Below are 22858 nucleotides of genomic sequence, written 5' to 3' on the forward strand. Positions count from 1 at the left end.
CCCTGTATTTGTGGAAGGAGGCATGAGGAGGCTTTCACTTCGTGGTTACATCTGAACTGGGGAGACAGGAGCAAGTCTGAGATTCCCACATCTCTTCCTGGGACCAGGCCAGGGCTTCAGCCACCAGCAGAGCAAAAGCCGCTGGCCAGGGGCTGGACCAGTTCTTTGAGGGCCAACAAGCCACTTAATCTTGAGAGAAAGTGGGAGCTGGCTGGAAGGCAGGAGACTACAAATCCTTTCAGCCACCTTTCCCCACTGAACCCCTAAGAGCAAGCCATGGAGGACCTCCCCCCAAAACCGTCTCCCCACGGCCACCTCAGCCCAGGCTCCTACAGCCATCACCGGGGTCCTCCATGTAAACGCTCAGGGATTCAGGGCACGAAGAGGTTGACTTCAGAGCCAGAACCGTGCTGTGCTATCTGGATGCTCGTGAAGGCTGCTGGCTCAGAGTTTCAGGAAAATTCAGATGGATAATAAACCTTCAGACCCCTACAACGTTTAGTCAGATAGATTCCTTGTAGGCGGAAAGGGCTATGAACCATAACTTCTGGATGTAGAGGTTGCTGCTAAGCCTCTTCCCCCAGAATTCCCCTGGAAACACATATGGAGGGAGAGAGACTCAGAGGATTCCTTCCCAAGCGTGGCAGCTGTATGACGGGAAGGGCCCCAAGGCTGGGTGCCAGCCGGAAGCTGTGAGGAGGGGTTGTCTGCTGCTGATGGAGAGACGCCCGCTGCGCCTCAAGCAGCCATGCGTTGGGTGAAGTTGGAGGCTCTTCCCCCTGGTGCTGAATGGCCCTTCCTGAGAGACGACCTTGTTTTGCTTTGCCCCTCAGATTTCTCTGCCTGCTGCCCCAGGACCTACAGATCTTCCCAGATCTGTAAAAAGGAGGTCACAGTAGTACCTGCATCATAGGATTATTGTGAAAATGAACGGAAACACAGCCCCTTTACACTCAGCGTGGTGCCTGCTGTCTAATAGTCACTCAGTACACACCAGCTGTTAGTACTTTGTCGTGATTCCAAGCAGCTACCTGGCAGGACCAGCCATGCTGGATGAAGATGGGGACCAATAAGAGAGCCACACCCACAGCACCCAGCACCGTCTCTCTCTGACCCTGCCTCCGCCTGGCTCCACTCCCCATGTATGAGGCTCGTGGGAAGAGGGTGGGATGGGTTAGTGACACAGGGACCCGACGCATTAGCCTCCCGTGGCTACCAGGACAGATTTTGAGTCGAGACCCCAGCAAGTGTCCCTCTGAGTGCCACGCTTCCTTCTTTCTCACAAAGCATCCTGCTTCTGAGCCAGCCAGTGCTGCCGTCCTTGGTCAACACCCCAATACGTCTCATGTTTACTACCTGGGAGCCCCACGGAAAAGAATGAGGCTGCTTTGCCAATGCCTTCCCAGGCAAGGGTGGACAGCTTCTGCTATTCCACTGGAGTCTTCTGAAAACAGGTTTTTATAATTTCTTGGTGTGATTAATTTTGTCTCTCTGAGAACAAGATGACTCAGCCCTTGGGTGGTCTGGAGCTTGAACGAACTATTTGGAGAATTAGGGAACATATGAGACAATTGCTGTGTAGCTATATAGAAAGACCCAGCTTTCCGTAGAGCTTGTCCAGGCATCTGAGATCATTTTTCCTCAGGGAATAGTTTGAAGACCACTTACAACAGTCACCCGGGCACTGATGTTTGAAAATGCAGAATCCCAGGCCCTGCCCAAACCTCCTTAAACTGACCGCTGAGGAGGGAGCACGGGAAACTGCATTTTAAACAACCTCCCTTCATGATTCTTTGGAGAGTAAAGTTCAAGCTTAAAGCATAACTTCCAGATGCTTTAAACCTTCCAGAAAGGTAGTGGGAGCCCCAAATATATCTAGGACCTCTCTCTTCCCCATGCACTCACAGTCTAAAGGATATGAGCTAATGCAAGGACTTTCTGGCACCTGACACAATATTCTCATGAGAATCACAGGCAAATTAGTTTATGAAGCATTTGGATTAAACTCTGAAACTTCACAGCCTTCAGTCCCTCCAAGGGTCACACCATAACCACGAGTAAGCACCGTCAACCTGCCCACAAGTATGCAAAAGCATTGCAACCAACACATGGGGCATGGCCTGTTCTTTCCAGCTTCTCTCAGAAAGAAAGGCACCATGGAAAAGAAAACGAATTTCATAGACATGAGGAGAGAAGTTTATTGCTCGTGATGACAGAAGACTGAGCTGAGTGCTAGAAGGAATATACAGTTGGTATGAGATGACTCAAGTCAACTTCCTCTCCTCCCCCCAGCTGATTTCTAAGTAAAAACAGGCAGGCTTTTAGTGAACCATCTTTGGGAGGTCAGCTGACCATGACACACGCAAACCCCAAATGCCAGGACTCTCATCTGAGTTGACAGTCCCTTAGTAAGTAAGTCTCAGGGCTCTGAAATCCCCTCCTTCAAGAAGAAGCATAAAGAAAAGCTAGCGTAGTTGCAGAGCGACTGAAAAAGACATCGTGAGCTGGGTATAAATCTACAAATTCTGGCCATGTAGGGCTGGGAACTGTGTGCTATCTGTAGGTTCAGGAATTTGATAGCCTCTCCAGTCCAGGCTTTATTTTCAAGCTTCTTAAAGTGCTTTCACCTCATCCAGCTGTCCACCAGCATTTGGGCTTTCTACATCAAACCGTGCACTAGACTGAAGTCAAGGAGAGAAACCCAGGCCGGGTGACATAGACGCTGGCCCCGATGTCTCTAAGTGCTTCACCTGAGAAAACCGTGTGATGTTTGATACCTTAAACAACCAAATGAGGTAGATAATTCACCTGGGAATAATGAAGCAGGGGCAGATTTTATAGACTGTCTATAGATGAATATAAACCTGCATCTCAAGTTCATTCTGGCCAAGTTGGCAGATGCTGGTTGCTAACTCCATGATTCTCTTCCCACTTCTCCTCGGATTTTAATACCTGTGTCTAAATAGTAACGAAAACCCTCAATCAATGGATTTATCTGGGGGTTTGTCTATCTGATGCCAATACAACTGGCATTCTTGGGTTTTTAGCAGTCCTAGGGGGTCAGTGAAAATTATGAAAGCATCTTTTCAAGATATGCGGCGTTCTAAGTGACTGATTTTGTTTCTTAGCTAAAGAAGAGGTAAAGATACCTGGTTGCTTCAGGACTATCTGCTGCCTATACAGAGTGAGCAGGAAGAGGATGTGACACAATCTGCCTTTGATGGCAACATATTTTACTGCTTGAACTTGACTGTGTACTGACCTGACCCACTGAGTCACAACGCCTCTTTGCCAAATTCTGAGAGTATTTGTGCGTATTTTCTTGGTCCCATGCTTGTTTTCAATCTCATTGGTACTTTTGGTGCTGGGACAATGGAAGGTGGACACACAGCTGCTTGTTACTAGGAAATTGCCACCCAATTGAATGTCTGCTGTGATTCCAACTTGAGAGCAGCATGCGTTCTGAATCATAGGAATTTGGTTCAGTAACACGCAAAGTCAGCTCTGGGCAGGGGTGCACTGGTGATGTCTAACAACCAGGTCTCGGAGCAGAAAAGACCCGATTTGTAGCATTTGCTGATTTTCTTGCTATAAATAGTCCCATCGTGGCTGATTTCAAGCTACCAATGTCACATTCGTGAAGACGGAATTGGGATGGTCGTGCCCCAGTGGCTCTTCCAAGCAGGTGCAAGCACACCCCCAGCTGCAAGCAGAAGGTGTAGAGGCCTCGGAAGCTACATCTGTCTCTTTTCCAGTCTCCATGGAAACCTTGAAACTAGACAAGACTAGGCCCAGCTCAGTTATTTGTTTTCTAAATGAGGAGCTAAGGTTGACTTGACATCTTTCCAAATAGACATGCACAATATTTCCCTTTCTTTCAAGACTGGGGCCACCTGGCAGTGAAAGCGACAGGCTCTTCCCAGTTCACCCTGGTGAACCCCTGCGCTCCCCGTTACACCTGCAAAGTTAGGGTGTGTGGAGCTGTCTCCCCATCCTTTCCACTCTGGAGGAATCACTTAGAGGACTGAGAAATAACTGCTCTTCGCATTCGTACATTAATTTGAAATGGTGAACACAGACGGGATGAGCAGAAAGCATGGTCCATTCACCTTGGTTTTTATTAAATCAAGATGAGAACTGCTAATGGATTGGCATATGTATTTTAGTTATGGTTTTCAATAAAAACTTTACTCTCTCATCATTAGCACAGGGCACTTTCTCAGTCACCTCTGGCAGCCTCTGCTTTCTGTTGATAGACTTCTAGAAATGAAGGTATTGAGCCACCAGGATAATGGAAGCCTGTGCTTTAAAATCAAGGCTAAAACCCTGATCCGGTCAGTTCTTGTCCATCCATCTCAAAGGACGTGCCAGACAAGATGTGTGAGACAAAGTAAAATGCTTCCTGCAAATTCAGGTCACAAATTGGGGAGGGAGACCAGCCAACCACTTTCCTCCTGCCTCTCCTTGGCTCCAACGCTAATGGCCTGTAAATCAGAAGAAGGTGACTTCAAGGTCAGACTTTAAAGAACATTATTACATGTATTACCTGCCTATTTAAACCATTTTCATGCTAAGAGTGTCTATACACACAAATGTTAGCTTTTGGGGGGAAGGGAGGGACAAGAGTGGAATCCAGTATGAGCATTTCTAAGACAACTGGTCCGCAACAATCGGCTAGCCACTGGTTGTTACGCATTTTCCCCTTGGGCACAGGACCCAAGAGTCCTAGCTGAGCACAATTTAGTTAGTACCAGCTGAATAATATTTGGGTTAAAGCAGCCACCACGACCCTGTAGGAAAGAGCAGCCATGCTGGATGTGGGGCCCAGCGGCCACTGCCAACCTCACTTTCAGCATGACTGATATTCCATGGAGACCACCGCTTTTCTTCAGCATGGAGCCCAATATCCAGTGGTTAGGAAGCAGGTGGACGCCATGCTTCCCCACCTGCCACCAGCACTGTGTGTCCTTCATGAAGACTGGACTGAGACTCATCTCTGGGAGCCTCTGGTGAGTCTAGGAGCTCAAAGGAGCTTCTCAGAAAGAAGAGCCAGAGCACATCCCACCGTCATCCTTTGGTGATAAATAGGGGCGTTCAACATCTGCTCTTGAGGAACCAGGAAGCAGCCTTCAGAGCCCCTATAAACCAGGGAACCGGAATCACGGGGCTTGCCAGGAAGGTGGCGGCTGATGGTGTCCGCCCAGGAGCCCCAAGCCCTCCCTGCCTTCTCACCAGCTGTCTCACTCCAAACTCTCCAGTAGGAGTGGCATCCTTCACTCAGAGACTGGCAGAATGTTCTGGCTGTGGGAGTCACCTGTGAGGCCCGAGGGGTGGAAGGAACGCCTGTTGAGGATCCTGTTCAGAATCTCTCTGCAGCTTTTGCGGTACTGGTGTCGCAGTAAGGAGTACACGAAGGGGTCGGACGCAGCCTTGCTGTAGGCCAGGCACTTGGACAGCACCCCCCAGTGCGAGCTGATGGGCACCGTGGAGGACAGCTCCAGCAGCCTGTGGGGAGATGGGGAAGGCCGTTACTGAGAGCACAGCTGGCACTGCCTCGGGACATCCAAGGACCAGAGTTCCAGTCGGTCCCTGAGCCCAGCTTCCTGGCCAAGCTGCAGTTCTCTGAGACTGCCTCGTCCAGTAACAACAACAGCAAGTTACAACAATAACGGCAGGAGACATTCACCAGGCACTTATTTCATTCTAGTTAACTGTGCTAACTACGCACTTTACACGTGTGATTGCATGGAACCCTGGCAGATATGACAATCTCCATTCTACATGTGAGGAAATAGACGTCCAAGGAGGTTAAGTAATTTGCCCAAGGTCACACGACCAGTCAATTGTCAAGGCAGGATTTGAACCCAGGGCTGTCTGACTCTGGAACCCAAGCTCATCTAACAAACGGGCTAATCCTGGCCACTGCTCCAACTCTGCTGCTGACCTGCTGTGTGGCCCTGGGCTAGTCATTTCCCTTCCTCGGGTCTGGCTGTTTCATATGAAAAATGAGGAGTTGAATAAGATCATCTGCGATTATTGCAAGTAAAAAAGACTGATTCTTTGCTTCAAATCCTAGCTCTGCCTTCCAAAGGAGGTTGTTTCGGAAGAAGGGCTGGGAATAATTTTGCAAACATCCTACAAAGCTCAAAGTACATCTTATATCAGGAAAGAATCTGCTGGCCAGCAAGGCCTCTTCCCAGGGTTGGGATTCTGGTGTCCCCAAGCAATAGTGGCAGTCAGGGTACCCTAAAGTGATTCTCATTCTTTGGGGGGGACTAGGGAAGATACAACTCACGTGTCAAAGAGGTACAGTTCTGAGGGTCCTCCTGGGCCCATCCATCAACCCCACTCAGTGGTGCTAATGCCAGGCTGTGAGGTAGGAAAGCTTCCCTCTGTGTTAATGGACTTCCCCCAAATTGTGCTACTCATTCTTCTCTCTCAAGTGTGACCAGCATATTTGGACATTAATTAAGGTAGAAAAGGCCACAGAGCAGGGAGAGAGCTTAGAGATCACAAACCAACCTCTTCTCACCCCCTGTCAAATGAGGAAATTGAGGCTCAGAAAGGGAAAGGGGGTGCCTAGCATCACACAGCAAGTCAGTGGCAGAGGAAGGTCTGGCCTCTGGGATCGGGCACCTGCATTCTACACGGGGGGGACAATCAGGGGGCAGGGGGCAGGTCTGCAAGATGGAAGGCAGCAGTGGCTTTCAGCTTGGTGGGATGCCCCAGTGAGGCCCCAGGTACAGAAAGGACCGAGCTTGGGCTAGAACTCTGTATGGCCAACGTTAGTGGTTTTCCTGAAGCCTTCTTGGGACTGAGGTTGTGAGGCTAAGTCCACGCAGAGAAGGAGCGGGAAGCTGGTGGGCTGTGATTCTCCACTGCAAAGCCCCTTTGTGAATAGATCCTTAAGGAATGCATTCTGGGGGCCCTTTGCTTGGCTTCTTATTCCCGGCACCACTGTCAGCTCTTGCCCTCTGACCCTGTGGGGGAATGTGGTCACATTTCCATTCTTGTCCTTAGAAGCCTGAATGGGGAAATGGAGCTGTTAGCATTTGGGAAATCTGTACTTTCAAGAACTCTATTTTGGGAAGTGATGAATTTAAGAAGACAAAAATCCTGAATTTAGAATTCACACCTAATAATAGTGATGAAATAGCTGAATGCCAACACATTGTTGCTATGTGATGCCAAATTGCATTTCCAAAATGTCTAGTCTTCTATGTATTGTTAATTCATTCTTAGCATTTTGGCTCTCCCAAGAGGATGTATTAAAAGAGCCAAATAGCTAACTATCCAGCAAGGTCAAAATTATTATTTGTAGGTTTTGCAGACTTCACAGAATAAAATTATTTAGGGCAATTTAAAATTTTGCTGCTTAGATAATTAAGAGGTAAAATCGATCGCATTTGCTTCTCAGGGATTTTATGTAAAGTCTGAATTCGCCTGGCTCAGTAATGATAGTTCCCAATTGAGTGTCTCCTTAGGGCCAAATACTTGATGTACATCATCTCTAATCTTACAATGACTTTGTAGAATCGGTATCATTCCCATTTTACAAATGAGGAAATCGAGGCTCAGAGAGTTGAGCAGCAAGCCAGTTTCTCCTACGTGGGAAACCCAGTTCCATCTAACTGTACCCAAGTCCAGGGCCACACTAGCTTCAAACCTCAGCAATCACATTGGACGAGATGAGCTCTGGGGTCCGTTTGAGCCAAACAATAACTTTTCCATAAAGTTGTAATGTGCTACTGAGAACTTTTGTCACTTGGCCCTCCCACAGTGCACGTGGCGACCTCTGCTTTGAAAAGCCAATGTCTGGTCTTTGTCAGGACCTCCAGGCGAAGAGATGCTTTTGGTCAATGCGGGCCTGGTCCCTGTGCTTGTGTGGTCGCTGAGCCAGGCTGAAGCTGGGGTGCCCCTGCTGTGCTCACATGTGGCTGGCTGACCTGCTTTCTGCTTTTCCTGTGCATATGGACCCCCACCCCCAGCTCCCTGCCGTGGGCCTGCTCTGGTTGGCTTTGCTCCCTCCTGGCTCCGACTGTTCCAAGTCCCTAGTTGTTCAAGGGAGCGGAGAAGGGGGGAGGACTTCCATATTGCCACACCTGCTTCTTTGTAATTCCACATCTGAGCCAGCATTTGGATGACCACGTGCTCCCCTCCAGATAACCTTTTAAAGAGGTTATGCTCCAGCCCCCATTCCCACTAGGAAAAAAGGACTCTTATTCTGATCAGTTATGTTTTCCTTATGGGCAGGGTCCCCGCGTGCTAAAAGGTGCCTGCCATGCTCTGTCCCTCTCTCTTTTACTGTAGTTGTTGGTTTATTGAGCTCCCCTCTTGCCCCCACCCCCACTTCTAACCTAAGAGCCCTCGGTTTAGGGTTTATTGGGTTCAGGTGTTAATAAAGTGGGACTTAGTTTCCTTTTGTCCTAGCTCCCTGTTGTGGATTGACTTGTGTCTCCCCCAAATTCATATGTTCAAGTCCTAACCCGCAGGACCTCAGAACGCGACCTTACTTGGAAATAGGGTCCTTGCAAATGGAATTAGTTAAGACGAGGTCCTTGGGGTGGGCCCTACTCCAATAGGACTGGTGTCCTCATAAAAAGGTTACAGGGTGACATTTGGACCCAGATGCTCACAGAGAGAACACCGTGTGAACATAAAGGCAGAGATGGGGTGATGCTTGTACAAGCCAAGGAATGCCAAAGATTGCCAGACAACCAGCAGAAACTGGGAGAGAGGCCTGGTACACATTCTCCCGCAGAAGGAACCCACCCTGCCGACAGCTTGACCTTGAACTGCTAGCCTCTAGAACTGAGACAATCCATTTCTACTGTTTAAGCCACTCAGTGGCCGCTAGTGAAGGCCTGGGAAAGGAGTGCACCCCGAGTGAGGGGGTCCATGAGGAGATAGGGGGTTGTCAGGCAGATTCGGGGTCCCTAGGCATAATATAAAAATGGCGCCAGGTACCCAGCCCGTTCCCGGAGCCCGCTGTGTCCCGATGCAGACCCAGGGGTTGGCAGAGGCACTAGCTGCCCCGGTGTAGAGCGTTGCGCCCACCTTGCCCTCCCCGTCCCCACTCCCCACCGGGCCTGCCGTTAAGCACCAAGGTGACTTTCCATGTACTGCCTGTGGGATGAACTAGAAAACCCTCTGCCATTAGGCTCTGGTCAGGGGGAAATGTTTATGCTTCTGTACTCACAATGCACACATGCCAGCCCTAAAATGCCTGGCGCAGTTCTCCCAGGCAAATCCCCCGGGGTGAGAGCCCACACTAGGTCAGAGGTCAGGTGGAGGCCAGAGGAGGAGAGAGAACAGGTCACGTGTCTGCTTTTTGAAGCCTCACAGGCGGTTCAGAGACACCCTGCTATAGGTGCCCGGGGGAGTCTAGGCAAAGTGTGGGCAGTGCCCGGGGAAGGGAGAAGGTGAAATGCTGCAGGGTGTGGGCCTGTTAGCAAATCAGAAGCAGAACACAGAGATGTATATTATTCTGACTCTGGGGTGACACAGAGCAGATACCCGCAGAGCCTCCCCCCAAGTCCTTTGCCCCTGGCCCCACCTCTGAACCCCTTTGCTCTGTATTTGTTGTGGGCAGGACCCCTCCCGGAGCCACTCCTCTCACTCAGCAGGAAGCCCTCTGAGCTGAATCACTGGCAGGTCTCTGTGATGGTTGTCACTGCAGAGGGTCACGCTCCCACCCCTCACCCACAAGGACCTCTCACCCCCACCCAGCAAGCCGGCTGTCCTGGTCCCTGAAGGAAGGTTGCGGTGCACTTGCCAGAACTCTGAGGCATTCTCTAAACCCCTGGAAAGATCAGTGGCTCAATTCTGCTGGACAGTGAGAATCTCAAGGAAACTAAGTAGTGGGGTGAGAACAGGAACAGTCACACCAGCAGCCCTCCACCCAGACCCTCCTGTGGGCCCCCAGGGGCCCAGGGCTTTGATAACTGCTTCACAGACATTGTCCCAAGCCCCCCTGGTTGTGTTCTCCCTACTGTACAGAGGCGGAACCGAGGCAAAGTGACGAGCCAAGGCCACAAGGCCTGGATGTGGAAGAATCGGGATTTGAACCCTGGACTGTGGGTGCCAGTGACTATGTGACATCCTGAGGCCAGGCAGCCCCTCCAAGCTCCACGACTCTGCTCCAGTCAGCCTTTACTTTCAACTCTTAGATTTAAAATGGTAAATTGGCACCCTCTCTTTACACCTTCCATGCCTCGATCTTCTCTCACCTCTCTGTCTCTCTGTCTCTGTCTCTGTCTCTGTCTCTCTCTCTCTGACACACACACACACACACACACACACACACACACACACACACACACACTGTGCACCAAATGCAACATGGGTCACAGAACATTGTTTTGGGAAGCCCGCCTGATGTCTTCCAAGACATCTGGAGAATTTGGTCTGTGTGTTTGAAGACCTGTAAGTAATAAGCTGACACTTCAAATTTTCATGAGACATTAGAATGGAAAAGGCATTTTATTAATAGAATATTAACACTGGACAGCCCCCTGCATACTAAACCCGTCTGCCATCTGCAGAATTCTGTGACTTTGAAAAGGCACCGGGATGGTGCTGTCAGGTCCGCAGTCCTCAAAGCCCCACTGCGATGATTTGGGAGAAGCAGAATTATTTGTAAGCATCCACTGCTATGGAGATAATAGCCTTATAAGTGTTTCTAGGTATGGTAATGTTAATTCAGAAAATATTTAATTAGTGCTTTCGGATGAGAATCTGTTGCGGATATTCAGACCCTGATCAAATATTCTGGAAAGAGTCAGACGGGACCCAAAGCTTTGAGGACATGGGAGCCAGTGTGTGTAACTAGAGGTAGTGTCTCTTATTAAGAACGAAGGTGGAGGTTTCTGAAAGTTTTCCGCTGTGCCCCAACATGCAGGTGCAGGCGGTTCTCTGACTGGCTGGTACAGTTGGTGAAACTCTTTCTAGGGGGTATTTGCTGCACGGTCAGCACTGTGCCAATCCAGTCTGCCGATGGCTCCAGCCACCAGCACTGAGGGGCCCCGGTCCAGGTCTACACCCGCTGCTGTCAGCCCAGTGGGAGATCAGAGGGGATTCCATGCGAACCCACCCCTTCTTCCATACCTGCCTGTGTCTGGGTCATGCCATGATGCTGAGGCACAGCAAGTTGGATCAACCTGCAGATGGGCTTCTCTGTATTTCCAGTGCCTGGTCCCAGGCTGTGGAGATATAGCATGGCGGCAAGGCGGAATTATTGCCAATAGGCCAGACGCCGACCTCTAACACTTGGTTCTGCCATTTGCTACTCCTATGTCCTTGGGTGACTCATCTCACCTCTCTGAACCTCTGTAAGATGAGGATGCTAGTACTGACCTTGCAAGAGAGCTGTACGAGGTGCAATCAGGTATGTACTCGCACCTCCTAGGTGCATCACAGGTGTCCAATAAGTGACAGGTGCAGTTATAAAGAGTCCATATTATCTTCTAATAAGGGAATACTAATAAGGAAGCTTGAGAGCCTATTTGAAGATGTGAATGGTTCTTGACCCAAGAATGAGGCATCTCTATCAGAACATTGTGAGGCAGATGCGAATGGATGGGGAGCAATGCCCAGGGACCCCTGCCCAGCCAGCTTGAACTTGATCAACTTAAAGGAATCGCAGTGTCACAGCAGAAGCCCCTTCTCTTCCTCAATGTCCCGATTTTGCCAGCTCTGAGTTCCCCACTGCTGTCCCGATCTTAACCCAGACTCTTCTACCCAGACTGCTTTATAAATGCATCTCCGTTTATAAAGCTCAGATGGGAGGAAGTTGCAAATCAGGCTGCCTGGATAGAGGCAGTCATTGTGGAGTTGTGGGGAGTATCGGTTTCTGCGCTGACAGCTCAATGAGGGGTTTAAGTGACACTACAACAACTTGATCTCTGTCATCTCAAAAACTGCAGCTTTCTGGTTCTGAGTCGGCACAAAGTGCCTCCCCAACCCTCTGGAAGGAAAGCAGGAAGCTCCGTGCTCTCAGAGGAGACGCAGAATTGTGCATTGCATGGGGTCCGTGTGCAGGCTTTGGTTGCAGGCAGAGCCAGGCTGGAAGCCTGGCTGAGTCATTTATTGGACTGGGCAAGGCTGGCACCTCTCTGAGCCTCAGAATCCTCCTCTTTAGAGATTATCCAGATACGCAGGGTGGCACAGCTTCAGGCACAGAGTGGGGACTTAGAGGAGTGGTTTACGAGACAAGCTTATTCTTACTTCTCCCCTCTGAATTCCACAGGGTCAGCCTGTTGCTGCCTCAGTGGCTTTCACTTTTATTTCTATGGATAGGAAGGGGGCAGAGGACCGTGAGTTGGCACGGCATCCAGGAGAGTCTCCAGGACTCCTCGGTGGCCGTCCAACGGGGGCTCAGGCTGCTCGGTTCCCTGTGCCTTGTTAGGCAAATGACCTGCACAACCCCTTTCCTCTCTGAGCCTCAGTTTCCCCCATCTGCCAGTGCAGCTCAGACAGCTTACCCAGCCCTGTGGGGCGCTGTGGGGTCCAAGAGGAAACGTGAGCAACTGCAGATCTGTCAGGTCCAGCTAACGTGTTGCCAGAACGGACTTCTTAGCTCCCACAAGCCCACCTCTGCCCCACGGCTGCCTCCTGGCACTCATTAACCCTAACCAGGCCAGGCGTTGTAGGCCTCAGCGACAAAGCTGTGGGGTTTCCTTCCCCTCTAGTGTGTGAAACAAACACTAGATATATTTTTTTTATTTTCTGGCTAACACGTATGGAGAAAATTCTGTAGCTAGAGCAGGTTGGCTTTTGGAATGCACAGTGCTGAGGCCAGAGCACTGCAACCTTGGCTGGCACGGGGTTGGGGATTGGGAGAGAGTGTGACAAGCTCGCGACTCCTGGACTGAGAGTGGGAGATCCCCGGGACTGTAGGACAGATGGCCACCTGGCTGGGCAGGGCGCGTGCTCCCTGCCTTGTGCAGACGGCTCAGGGACTGGGCTATCCCCGCACTCAGTGCGCCGCAGGAGGCCAACCATTGCAGCTTGTCTTCCTGTCTTTTTCCCCCTTTCCTTTCCTTTAGGGTCTCCTGGGGGTGCAGTCCAGGATAAAGGGTTAGCATGATGCGATTTGGAAATCATGTGGGAGAGAGTCTTTTACAACGCTTTTCGTTCTGAGTTTAATCCAAAAGAATTCAAGGCTAAAGAGAAAAAGCATGCACCTTCCCTCTCATCAAAACTGTCAAGTTCACTCTCACCCCGCAGTGCACTACGTACAGAAACGTGTGGCCGAGAGAGGCTGGGGACTGACTGCTCAAGGTCATATGGGCCCTGCTTTGCTCTCCAAAGCCCATGCCTGTCCCACCCGCCACATGTTAGTATCCTGCCAGTCAGGCTTACCTGGTGATGACGTAGGGTGCAAAGCACACGAGGAAGGTCCCTATGAAGGTGCTGATTTTCTTGGTGGCGCGCTGCCGCCGCCTCTTCTGTTCCTCTAGACAGCGTTCCCGCACACTGCACATGAGAGAGGGGGAGACGGTGACTCACGGGTCGACCTGCCCAGGTCACAGTGAGTTACTATCATAAGCTCTGGCAGTAGCCTTGAGTGTAGGCACTTGGCTATACAGCCAGAGAGACCCGAGGTCAAGTCTTGGCTGTAGCTATGTCACCTTGGGCGTGCTGTGTGACGTCACCAAGCCTCAGGGCCATCATCTGTGCAACGTGGGTCGTAATACAATAAAATGCCACGAAGGGCTGTTTTGAGAATTAAATGCATAAAGTACACAGATGTATACAATGTGTTCAATACACATAGCAGTTAGCACAGTGCCCAAGCAAATGCAAACAATATAAACTCTTATAATTATTGCTTGTATCATTCACTGATCCCCAGCTCTGCACCAGCCCCAGAGTCCACACCCTCTAAATAGTATCTCTAATTTTTATCCTTACCACAATTGATCCTGCCAGGTGGTGCATTTTACCTGCCAGCAGGTGTTTTACCTGCCCTGTTTTACAATGAATACCATGAGCTCAATGAGTCCAAGTGATTTGCTCAGCCGGGAAGTGGAGAAAAGATTCGAGTCTATGTCTGTGTGACTCAGAGCTGGTCTTTTTCTCCCAGGGCAGCCTGGACTCTGTGTGCAGTGTCTTCCTTTCCTCCACTCCTCCAGCCTGTGTCTCCCATCCCAAAGCCTCAACCCTGCCTGGAGCTACGGACACAACTTATGGGGTCCCTGAAAGAGAGGTCCCTCAATGCCTTCAGAGACCAATCTCAGCAAAGCGAAGGAACTACCAAGTCCCTGGAGAATCCGGGACACAGCTCTGAGGATGGAATCAGGAGCTTGCCGCCTACACTTCTAACCACACCCCGTTCCTGACTCCACTTTGCTCTGGGACCTTTGGAGAACAGACATCTCATGCCAGCTACGAGCAGTGGTTCTTGCAACCCATTTCCTGCAGCCACAGGGACATGCACAAGCGACAGCCACTCTGTTGGTGACTACAGCTGAGGAGCATGGAAAGGCAGACCCGTGCTCCATCCCACCGGGCCCCATGAGAGCACGTATTTCTCCTGTTTGCTTTGAAAGTAAATCACATGATTCCAAAGCTGCCCAGGAAGTGAAGATAACTTGGCAGAGCCAGGCCTGGGCCGCAGTGACCTGGCACCAAAAATAGGCCAGTCTGTTCAACGAAAGCAAGGAGTGGAGATAATGAATATTCATGAGCCAGGTCCATGTGCAGTGTGAATGCCAGGACAGCCTTCCCTTTCTTCCACGTGTGATTTTAATATTTAATCCAAACGCTTCTTCATCAGAGTTCTGATCACGGGGACAATTCCACAGCCGTTTGGATTAAAAGCCCCTGAAATTCCTACAGGATTTTTCTCCCTTGCCTCATGCCTTTCCAGGAATTTAGAGAGTTGGGAACTGGAGTTTGGCTTGGTTCAAATGGGTTTCATATTGGCTGACAATGTATTATTCATGACTAATACTATCAATTAATTTCTAATAACTATATTAATACAAACCCACACTGCTTGAGTCTTTACCATGTGCCATCTGAGATACTGTGACAGGAGTTCATAGGTAGGGACGTACCAGGGTCGTCTCACCCAGGAAATCTGAAGAATACAATGAGGGGGGCTAGAAAGGTGACCTTGGCTAGGGTCGCACAGCAAGAGTCGGTCTTAAATCTCGTGACATCCAATTGACACCTGGGTTTCTGCAGAGTGTTCTACCAAAGTCCTCTGGCCCGAGCGACGTGTGCAGGGTATGGGTGGGCGTGGAGAGAGGCATAAGTCCCAAACTGGGGGACAGTGAGGTGACTCACTCGCCTTGGTTTGCTGGGACCTGTCTTGACCCTAGAACTCGAAGTCGTTTATCCTGGGGCCCTTGTCCCAGGCAAACCAGGACAATGGTCACCCTAAGACACAGCATGTTTGCCATGTTCTCCACAACTGTCTGTTTTCACTTTAAACTGTTTCTGACTAAACTTTCGGTGCAATTGAGGATGCACCGGAGACCTGCGACATGAGCCAGGCGTCCTCAGCCATCACCACAGGAGAGGAGTAGATTCTGGTCATCCCCTAAAAAATGAGCCCCAAATTCAGATAAATGACTCATCGAGGAGAAGCCAAACTGGTGGTGGCACTGGGACAGGCCCTCCTCCAATCTGTGATCCTGACAATGTCACCCATTTCTCAGACGCTTTACAATAACCGAGGGCATTTGGGATGCTGCTTTATGTGACGTTAGCATCCTCCTGGGCTGCTCATGTCTCTGCTCGGGGACAGACTGGCCAGTCTCTATGTCACATGTAATACGAGAGATCCTCTCACCCTGTGCTCCATCCTGCTCACAGACAGGGACAACTGGGGCTCAGACAAGAGAGAGGTTTGCCCATCCAGAGCGTGGGGTGCAGATGGGGGGGTAGCACACAGTCACTGACGTCCAGTCTATTGCTCCTAGTCAGGAACCACGTGGCTGTTTCCTTGAACTCTTACAAAAGAATGGATCCATCTTCTCTGGCTGGAGCTCCCCTGATTACCAGGTAAGAAAAGGTTGGTGACAGGAATGAGAAAGGCAGGGCAGTCTCCAGTTTCCAAGGGGCGCAGTGCAATCCTCTTTCTTACCCCAGTGTGAGAGCAGCTCACCAGCTCCCAGGACAACATAATCAAATCACTTTGTGCTTGTCAATTCCCCCCACTATACATAGCTTTGCAAAACTGAGCTCATTGCATTTATGCAGCCCTGAGACTGTTATTTTCCTGATTTGCAGATGAAGACACTGAGGGCCAGCAAGGTCACATGGTGCCACGCCCAGGCTCGCACACTGAGTCCAGAACAGACCACGAGTCATTCCAGGTCTCTTGACTCCCAGACCTGGGGTGTGACCCCGGACCCCACTGCCTCCCGTAGGATCACTGAGGGATGAGTAAGCTGCATTTAAACACACAGGTGCATTCTCCAGATATTTTCGGGCCAGGTGGTGGCAGCTGAAGTCCTTAGATCCCCAGATGGAAACCTCAGGGCAGAGGGTGAGAGAGCAAATCTCCCCTGGCCAGACTGTGAGCTTGTGTGCCAGTGTGGGGTCCCCAGGGCTCTAACAGGACACAGAGTTTCCTTGTGACAAAGGGAGACAGACTCTCCTGCACTGTGACCTGTGGGGTCCAAGAGACGTTCCCCAGCAGGTTTCAAGAATAAAGCAGAGGGGATAGAATGCTGGGACTGTCTGGAAAGTGCACAGGTGAGGCGATCGCAGCTAAAACCTGCCAGCCCAGATACCTCCACGCTCCACACCGTGGTGCGGGCCCTGAATGAGCCCAGATGACTGTAGGCGGTTCAGAGCCCAAGCTCGGAATGCTCAGAGTGACCCAGACTTGTTTTCTGGCTTTTAGGAGAATGAAACAAAAGGCGAGGTAATGAGCTGACCGATGGTGGAGAAGAGCCGTGCGTTTGGGGCCAGGACATGGTGTGAGTAGTCCTGCCCTCAGACCTGGCAAGAGGGGTGTGTCCTGGCCCTGGGCATTGAGGGGCCACACCTCTCCTCATGGAACAGAGTCACAAGGCTAAGGGGAAGTGCACACCCAGAACTCATTCTCGACCAAGGTCTAAGGATCTGAAACATGGTGTTCCTTGCCCAAATGCCCAGCTCCTGCTTCCAGACGTGTGCAGGGTCCATCCTCCTGAGGGTACACTATGCCACCAGTGTGCTCAGCTTGAGCCTTGAAGGGTGACGTTGGTGAGGAACACGTGGGTGCACAGCCCACAATGTCCACTTCTGCAAGAGAGGCCCCTGGCGGTGCTGGGGAGAGCCAGGGGTGCAGACAAGTGGGGTGGCTGTGTGCTCAGGGCCGCTTCAGTGCTCCTACGATGTATGAGTCTGAACCCCAAGGAGCCTGAGAGTTCCAAGTGTGAAGCCAACCTTGAAACACGTTATACATGCGTGTGTTTGTCAAGGTGGGAGGGTAGAACACGTTTTATCGAACAGTTTCTAAACTAAATGTAAAACTTCTAAATATTTACATAGGTAGTGTGTGCGTGCCTCCATCTGCACTATTTTCCATCCCTAAATCTCAGGGCAGACCTGGGCCTGGGTCTTGACCACATTCTAGATCTGCTAAGTTCGATAAGTCCCCCACTTCCTTGGGTCTCCCAATGTCCTCACCTATAAAACCAACGGAGCAATGAGGTCATCTCCACAGGTCTTTGTCTGGACACTGTCTGATCACAGGACGAGTGGGCTCCATCCTACTCCGAGAAGTCATGAACATGTGCCGGCCGGCGAGCGGCGGCCTGCAGATGACGGCCCCGTCACTACCCCGGCTCCCCCTGTGTCCCACGTCCAGTGAGAGCCTAAGTGTCTGGTGGTACCGGGGGAGGACGGAGGACCTGCTCTACCCAGCACTGAGCTGTGCTTTGGGAGAACTGAACCAGACTGAGCAGCCGGAGGAGCGGGTGGGTCATAGGTAGCAGGGATTCCAAATTGCTTTATGAACGGAGCAACTCGAGACACTGCCACAGACAGGCAGGCGTGGGGAACGCCTCTTAGGGTCCCAGGTTAAATTCAGAACAGAGGGTCCCTGATCTGTTGGTGGTGACAAAGCAAAGGAGCCCAGCCTGCCACGCACCTTGTTCAACACTCCGTGGGAAGAGCAGGCACCACTGGGGGCTGCCTGACTAGCCATCACCCTGGGCCTCAGGGAATGCAAAATGGGTCCCTTTTAATTAAGCCCCAGGAGGCCGTTCCCGTGGTGGCTGTTAAGTGAAAAGTCTCAGTGAGCAGACTCCACCTGCTCCCTTGGCTGTCCAGATAAAGAAGCCTCCTGGCTTCTGCAGATCTGGGACTGGCACCCCCAGATGCCCTGACTCTCAGCGCCAAACCGAGCCAGGAAGCTTGGCTGGTCTTCCTGGAGCCTCAGTGCCTAAGGCTTGGGGGTGCTGGGGGCAGCCCCATGCCCCAGCCAGCTCAGTAGCTTCTCACTTGTGGGGAGGAAGACTTTGAGCCACCAAGAAACAAGCCTGAGGATCAGTCGTCAGGGAGCTGGTGCCCCCCTACGTGGTCCACTGCCCACCCTCTCACTCCAGGGACGGGCGCCACAGAGAAAGGCAGGTTGTTTTCACTGCAGGGGCAGCGCTGTCACATCCACCCACTATTCCAAAATCTCAGGCCAGCCCTCAGCCAGTGGGACCTGTCTGAAATAGCAAAGGGCTAGCCTCGTTCCAGAAGTCCTTCCTTTCCCCAGTGAAACTGGCATTACTCTGTGGCCCTACAGGGCTCCTCAAAGCATCCTGGGCTCAGAAGAGGTCAAGGTCCCCCTGGAAGGGAGTGAGTGGAGGAGAGAAGAGGGGACCAGAGGCCAGTGGAGCACCTGCCTTTGCTCCTGAGACCCCTGGGAATTCTCTCTGCTGTGTCTTGCCTGGAGTCTGTGAGTGGAGTGGGCCCTACATCCTAAAAGAGCTGAAAAGGACCCACGGCCTCTCCACCCCTGGAACTTGGCAGAGAGCAGAGATGGGGTGTGCACTGGTCTAAATAGGAACTTATTCCTTTCCAGGATCGACCCATCCTCTGCTGTTCTAGTGAAGGTGAGAGGACCCACTATAGGAATCACCCAGGTCCTGGGAGTTAAACAGCATTGCCTGTGACTTCCAGAGCAGTCCCAGCCCTAGTGGTGGGGAGGTGAGGTCCTCCCGCCCCTGAATGACAAGAAAGGTACGAGCTCTGCAGCTGTGGCTGCAGAATATTTCCTTAAATGATGGTGAACAGAGGTGGACACATGCAGTGAGTCAGCCCATGTCTTTGTGTCAGTGTGCGTGCAGGCCAACCTGTGACCTGCACACAACGGGAGATCTGTCTGTAACACATGCAGTTGATATGTGAATACATGGGATTGTGTGTGAAGCTCACACATGGGTTCGTACACCCTGGCGTCATGTGCTGTAGGTCATTCACACGTACACATACGTGATTCTGTGACGAGAGTCTGATGAATCTTCATATAACTCATCAGGATATCATCAGGAAGGGCCATTCGGAGGGGACAATGAACACAGGCATGTATGCCCTTGTGCAGACACAGTGAAGTTCAAAGGCTTTTCTCTTTATTGCTCACGGACAGGAGAAACTCGGGAAGGAGACTTGCTCAGACTGACACCTCTGCTCTGTCCCTCCCAGCCATAAGCTTGCTTCTCCCTGGGTGAGTGGGGTTGGGGGTGACATTCTCACCCTAGGGACTGAGCTCCCTCCCTGCCCCTGGCCTCCCTGCATCGGTGTTCTCTGCTTGCTTCACTATCAGTGCCTTCTGGAAGCCAAAGCCCCCTTATCAGGGTCCTGGATGACAGAGCCTGCCCTTCCCTGGGATAATGGCATACAGAATACCAGAGTCCACAGAGACACCACCAGCGGTTTCCCTCCTACTTTCCTCTTTTTGTAAGGAAAGCCAAGGTGAGCCGAGGACACCTCAGCTAAGTGTGTCCCCAGGGGTGGGCAGGAATTCCAGGGGGTTCCTGAGCCCACCATCCCGGAGCTGCCTTCCTGAGAAACAACCCCCAGATGAAGGTGGAGATAGGTGGGAACCTCAGGAGTGACACTTGCCCTCTGCAGGGGCCTTTGGGCTTAAAGTCCAGGAGACAGAGGACGGTGCTGTCTGGGAAAGCCAGGAAGAGCCCCCCGTCACCCTCCCCCGATCCTCCCAGAGCATTCTGATGCTTCTTTAAGGACCCACAGAGAGAGGTGAAGCCCCAGGACACACACACACACACACACGTGCGTGCACACACGCGCACACACGTACACACGCGCACACACGTGTGCACACATGCACACACACATGCAAACATGTGCACGTGCACACACACGTACACATGCACACACGATCTGGAGATAGGCAGCACAGACCCCAGAGAAATAACAGACCTGGAAAAGCAGCACGGTACCTTTGGAGAGCTCTTGAGCTCCCTGAGCATCTAGGCCACGAGCCCAGGGCCTGGGGAGAACCTTTGAAAGGCTTCCAGCAGTGAACAGAGATCACAGCTTTCCCACATGCTGTTTCAAGTGGAAACCGCAGACATAAAATAAGTATAAGAAGTCCAACAAAGTTCTGACTCTCTGTGATTTCCACCCTGATGCTTTGAAAACCATATATATTGTTTCACCCATATTTTTGGTGGCTCTGCTTGGCTGATGCTCTAAGCACCTGTCTTAAGACTAGCAGCTTGGCCCCTCCCCCACCTCACTCTTCCCAAGAGGAAATGGAGACTCGGTGGGAAAAGGGCTTGTTCAAGGCTGCACACTGGAGCGTGGGGGCGACATGGACCCCCTTCCTCCCACAAAGACCGCCCCTCCCCTCACCGTGTCCCGGGGAGCCGGTCCCAGCGCCCTCACCTGGGGTGGATGTCCACGAGCAGCACGAGCGTCTGCATGGTGATCACGTCGATTCGCTTGCAGTGGAAGCGGGCCACCTTGAGCACCTTGAGGTAGGTGCAGCAGAGCACGACGAAGGAGAGCAGGAAGCTGAGCGTGTGGAAGGCGCCGGTGAAGACGGCGAAGCGCAGGAGCTCGTCCGGCCGCCGGCTGCACAGCGTGCACGATGCGTACAACTGATGGAAGCCCAGCCAGGACAGGGCGAGCGCGGCGGCGGGGAAGGTGAGCGCGTGCAGCCACGTGTAGGCCACCATGAGCGCGGCGTCACGGAGGCGCATCTTGGCGCGGTAGCTCAGCGGGAAGACCACGGCCACCCAGCGGTCGATGCTGAGCGCGGCCATGCTGAGCATGGAGTTGGTGGCTAGGAAGGTGTCGAGGAAGGCGGCCAGGCGGCACAGGCGATCGCCGGCCGGCTGTCGCTGCGCCACGACGCCGGCCAGAGTGAGCGGCATGTTGACCACGGTGCACAGCAGGTTGCCGCACGTGAGGTTGAGGGTAAAGAGCGCCGGCGCCTGGCGGCGGATGTCCGCGCTGTGCAGGAGGCAGAGCAGCACCAGCGCGTTGGACAGCAGCGAGACGCCCATCGTGCCGACCAGCAGCCCCGCCAGGCCCGCGTCCCAAGAGTTCATGGTGCGCGCCCGCCGGCGCTCAGGGCCGGCCACCCGGCGCGGCCACGGCGCAGCCCACCGCCCGGCGACCCCCGGCCCCCGCCGCCATGGCTCCCTTGAGGGCGCGCAGCCACCCCGGAGCCCCGCGCCACCTCCTGGGCAAGCGCCGGGTGCGCCGCTGAATCCGGAGCTTTTAGCGCCTTCGGATCCTGGATTGCAGGCGCCTGCGCCCCCGCTCTGCCTCTGCTTCCTCCTGCCCTCACCCCGTCCCTCTGCCTCCGCTCTGCGCACCCTTCTGCTCCCTTGGTTTCTCGTTCTTCCTCTCTCTGCTCGGCTTGCTCACTCTCCCTTTTTGCTCTCCTTTCCACCTCTCTCTCTCTCTCTCTCTCTCTCTCTCTCTCTCTCTCTCTCTCTCTCTCTCTCTCTCTCTCTCTCCTGCTGTGCTTCTCTCTCTCCCAACTGCTGTTGTCTCCGTCTGTCTCTCCCACCCCCAATTTTCTCCTCGCCTCTTGTTCTTCCCTCTCCTACTCTCTCCAGAATCTGGGTGCTTCTACCACAGAAATCCCCGTTGATGCCACACACACACACACACACACACACACACACTGAGAGAACTAGCCCTGAAGTCTTCCGTGCAGGGTGATTGGCTCCTGTACCATCCCCACTATGCTCCCCTATGTGTGCCAAAGCCAGGCTGAATCAAAGAAGTCTCTGAGAAAAGGGAGGTACTCCTGGGTGCCTTCATGCCTCATGCCACCTGGCCCAGCCTGGGTGCCAGGCTGGCCAGACCTGGACATGGAGGTCCTACCCCACCTGTCCCAGCTGAACCTCCCGGGGCTGATGCTCATCCCTCTCTGGGCTGAGCTGAGGGAGCTCAGGTAGGCTCCATCTGGCATGACCAGTGGCCTGGCTCAGGGCAGCAAGTGCCCTCAGGGGCTCTCCGTTCGTGGTGCCCTCTTCCCCTCACCTTTCAGCCTGAGCTTCAGCAGCATCATCAGGCCTGCTTGCGGAAGCACTGAGACCGTGACATCCCCTGAGCTTCCCCTCAGCCAGGAGAGGCCTTCATCAGCCCCTGACCCTGAATGCTTAGCTGTATCTGTCCACAGCGAGCCTCAGCAGAGCCCTGGTGTGGCTGATACTAGCGTTCCAGCCCTAGTTCCAGCTGCTGCCATCTGTCAGCCTGCACACCATCTGCCCTGGGTCTCGTGAGGCAGTAGGGCCCGGTGTAGGAGGGACCCGAATGATACAATGGGCAGGAACTCTTTAGAAACAGGATGATGGCTGGCGTGGCTTGGTGGCAACCCCAGGGACTCTGGGCATACAGGTCTCAGCTTCCCTCAGGAAAGTGCACAGAGCCTGTGGCC

General features: G+C 52.4%; 1 protein-coding gene across 1 annotated transcript; it reads right to left on the bottom strand.

Moving 5' to 3' along the window:
- Positions 1-2195: 2195 nt before the first annotated feature.
- Positions 2196-21562, bottom strand: GPR26 (G protein-coupled receptor 26). The gene is made up of 3 exons (XM_033129756.1): positions 20848-21562; positions 13363-13476; positions 2196-5505 (listed from the first exon to the last, which is right to left on the bottom strand). The coding sequence occupies exons 1-3, from the start codon at positions 21513-21515 to the stop codon at positions 5274-5276; spliced, it is 1014 nt and encodes a 337-aa protein (XP_032985647.1). The 5' UTR covers positions 21516-21562; the 3' UTR covers positions 2196-5273.
- Positions 21563-22858: the final 1296 nt, after the last annotated feature.

The sequence above is a fragment of the Rhinolophus ferrumequinum genome, chromosome 16 (assembly GCF_004115265.2).
Source record: "Rhinolophus ferrumequinum isolate MPI-CBG mRhiFer1 chromosome 16, mRhiFer1_v1.p, whole genome shotgun sequence".
Lineage (NCBI taxonomy): Eukaryota > Metazoa > Chordata > Mammalia > Chiroptera > Rhinolophidae > Rhinolophus > Rhinolophus ferrumequinum.

Coding starts and splice junctions, on each gene's coding strand:
- GPR26 (XM_033129756.1), bottom strand. CDS start 21,515: ATGAACTCTTGGGACGCGGGCCTGGCGGGGCTGCTGGTCGGCACGATG. Junction 13,477..20,847: donor CTCGTGGACATCCACCCCAG/GTGAGGGCGCTG, acceptor TCTCATGTGCAG/TGTGCGGGAACGCTGTCTAG. Junction 5,506..13,362: donor GCACCCTACGTCATCACCAG/GTAAGCCTGACT, acceptor ATCTCCCCACAG/GCTGCTGGAGCTGTCCTCCA.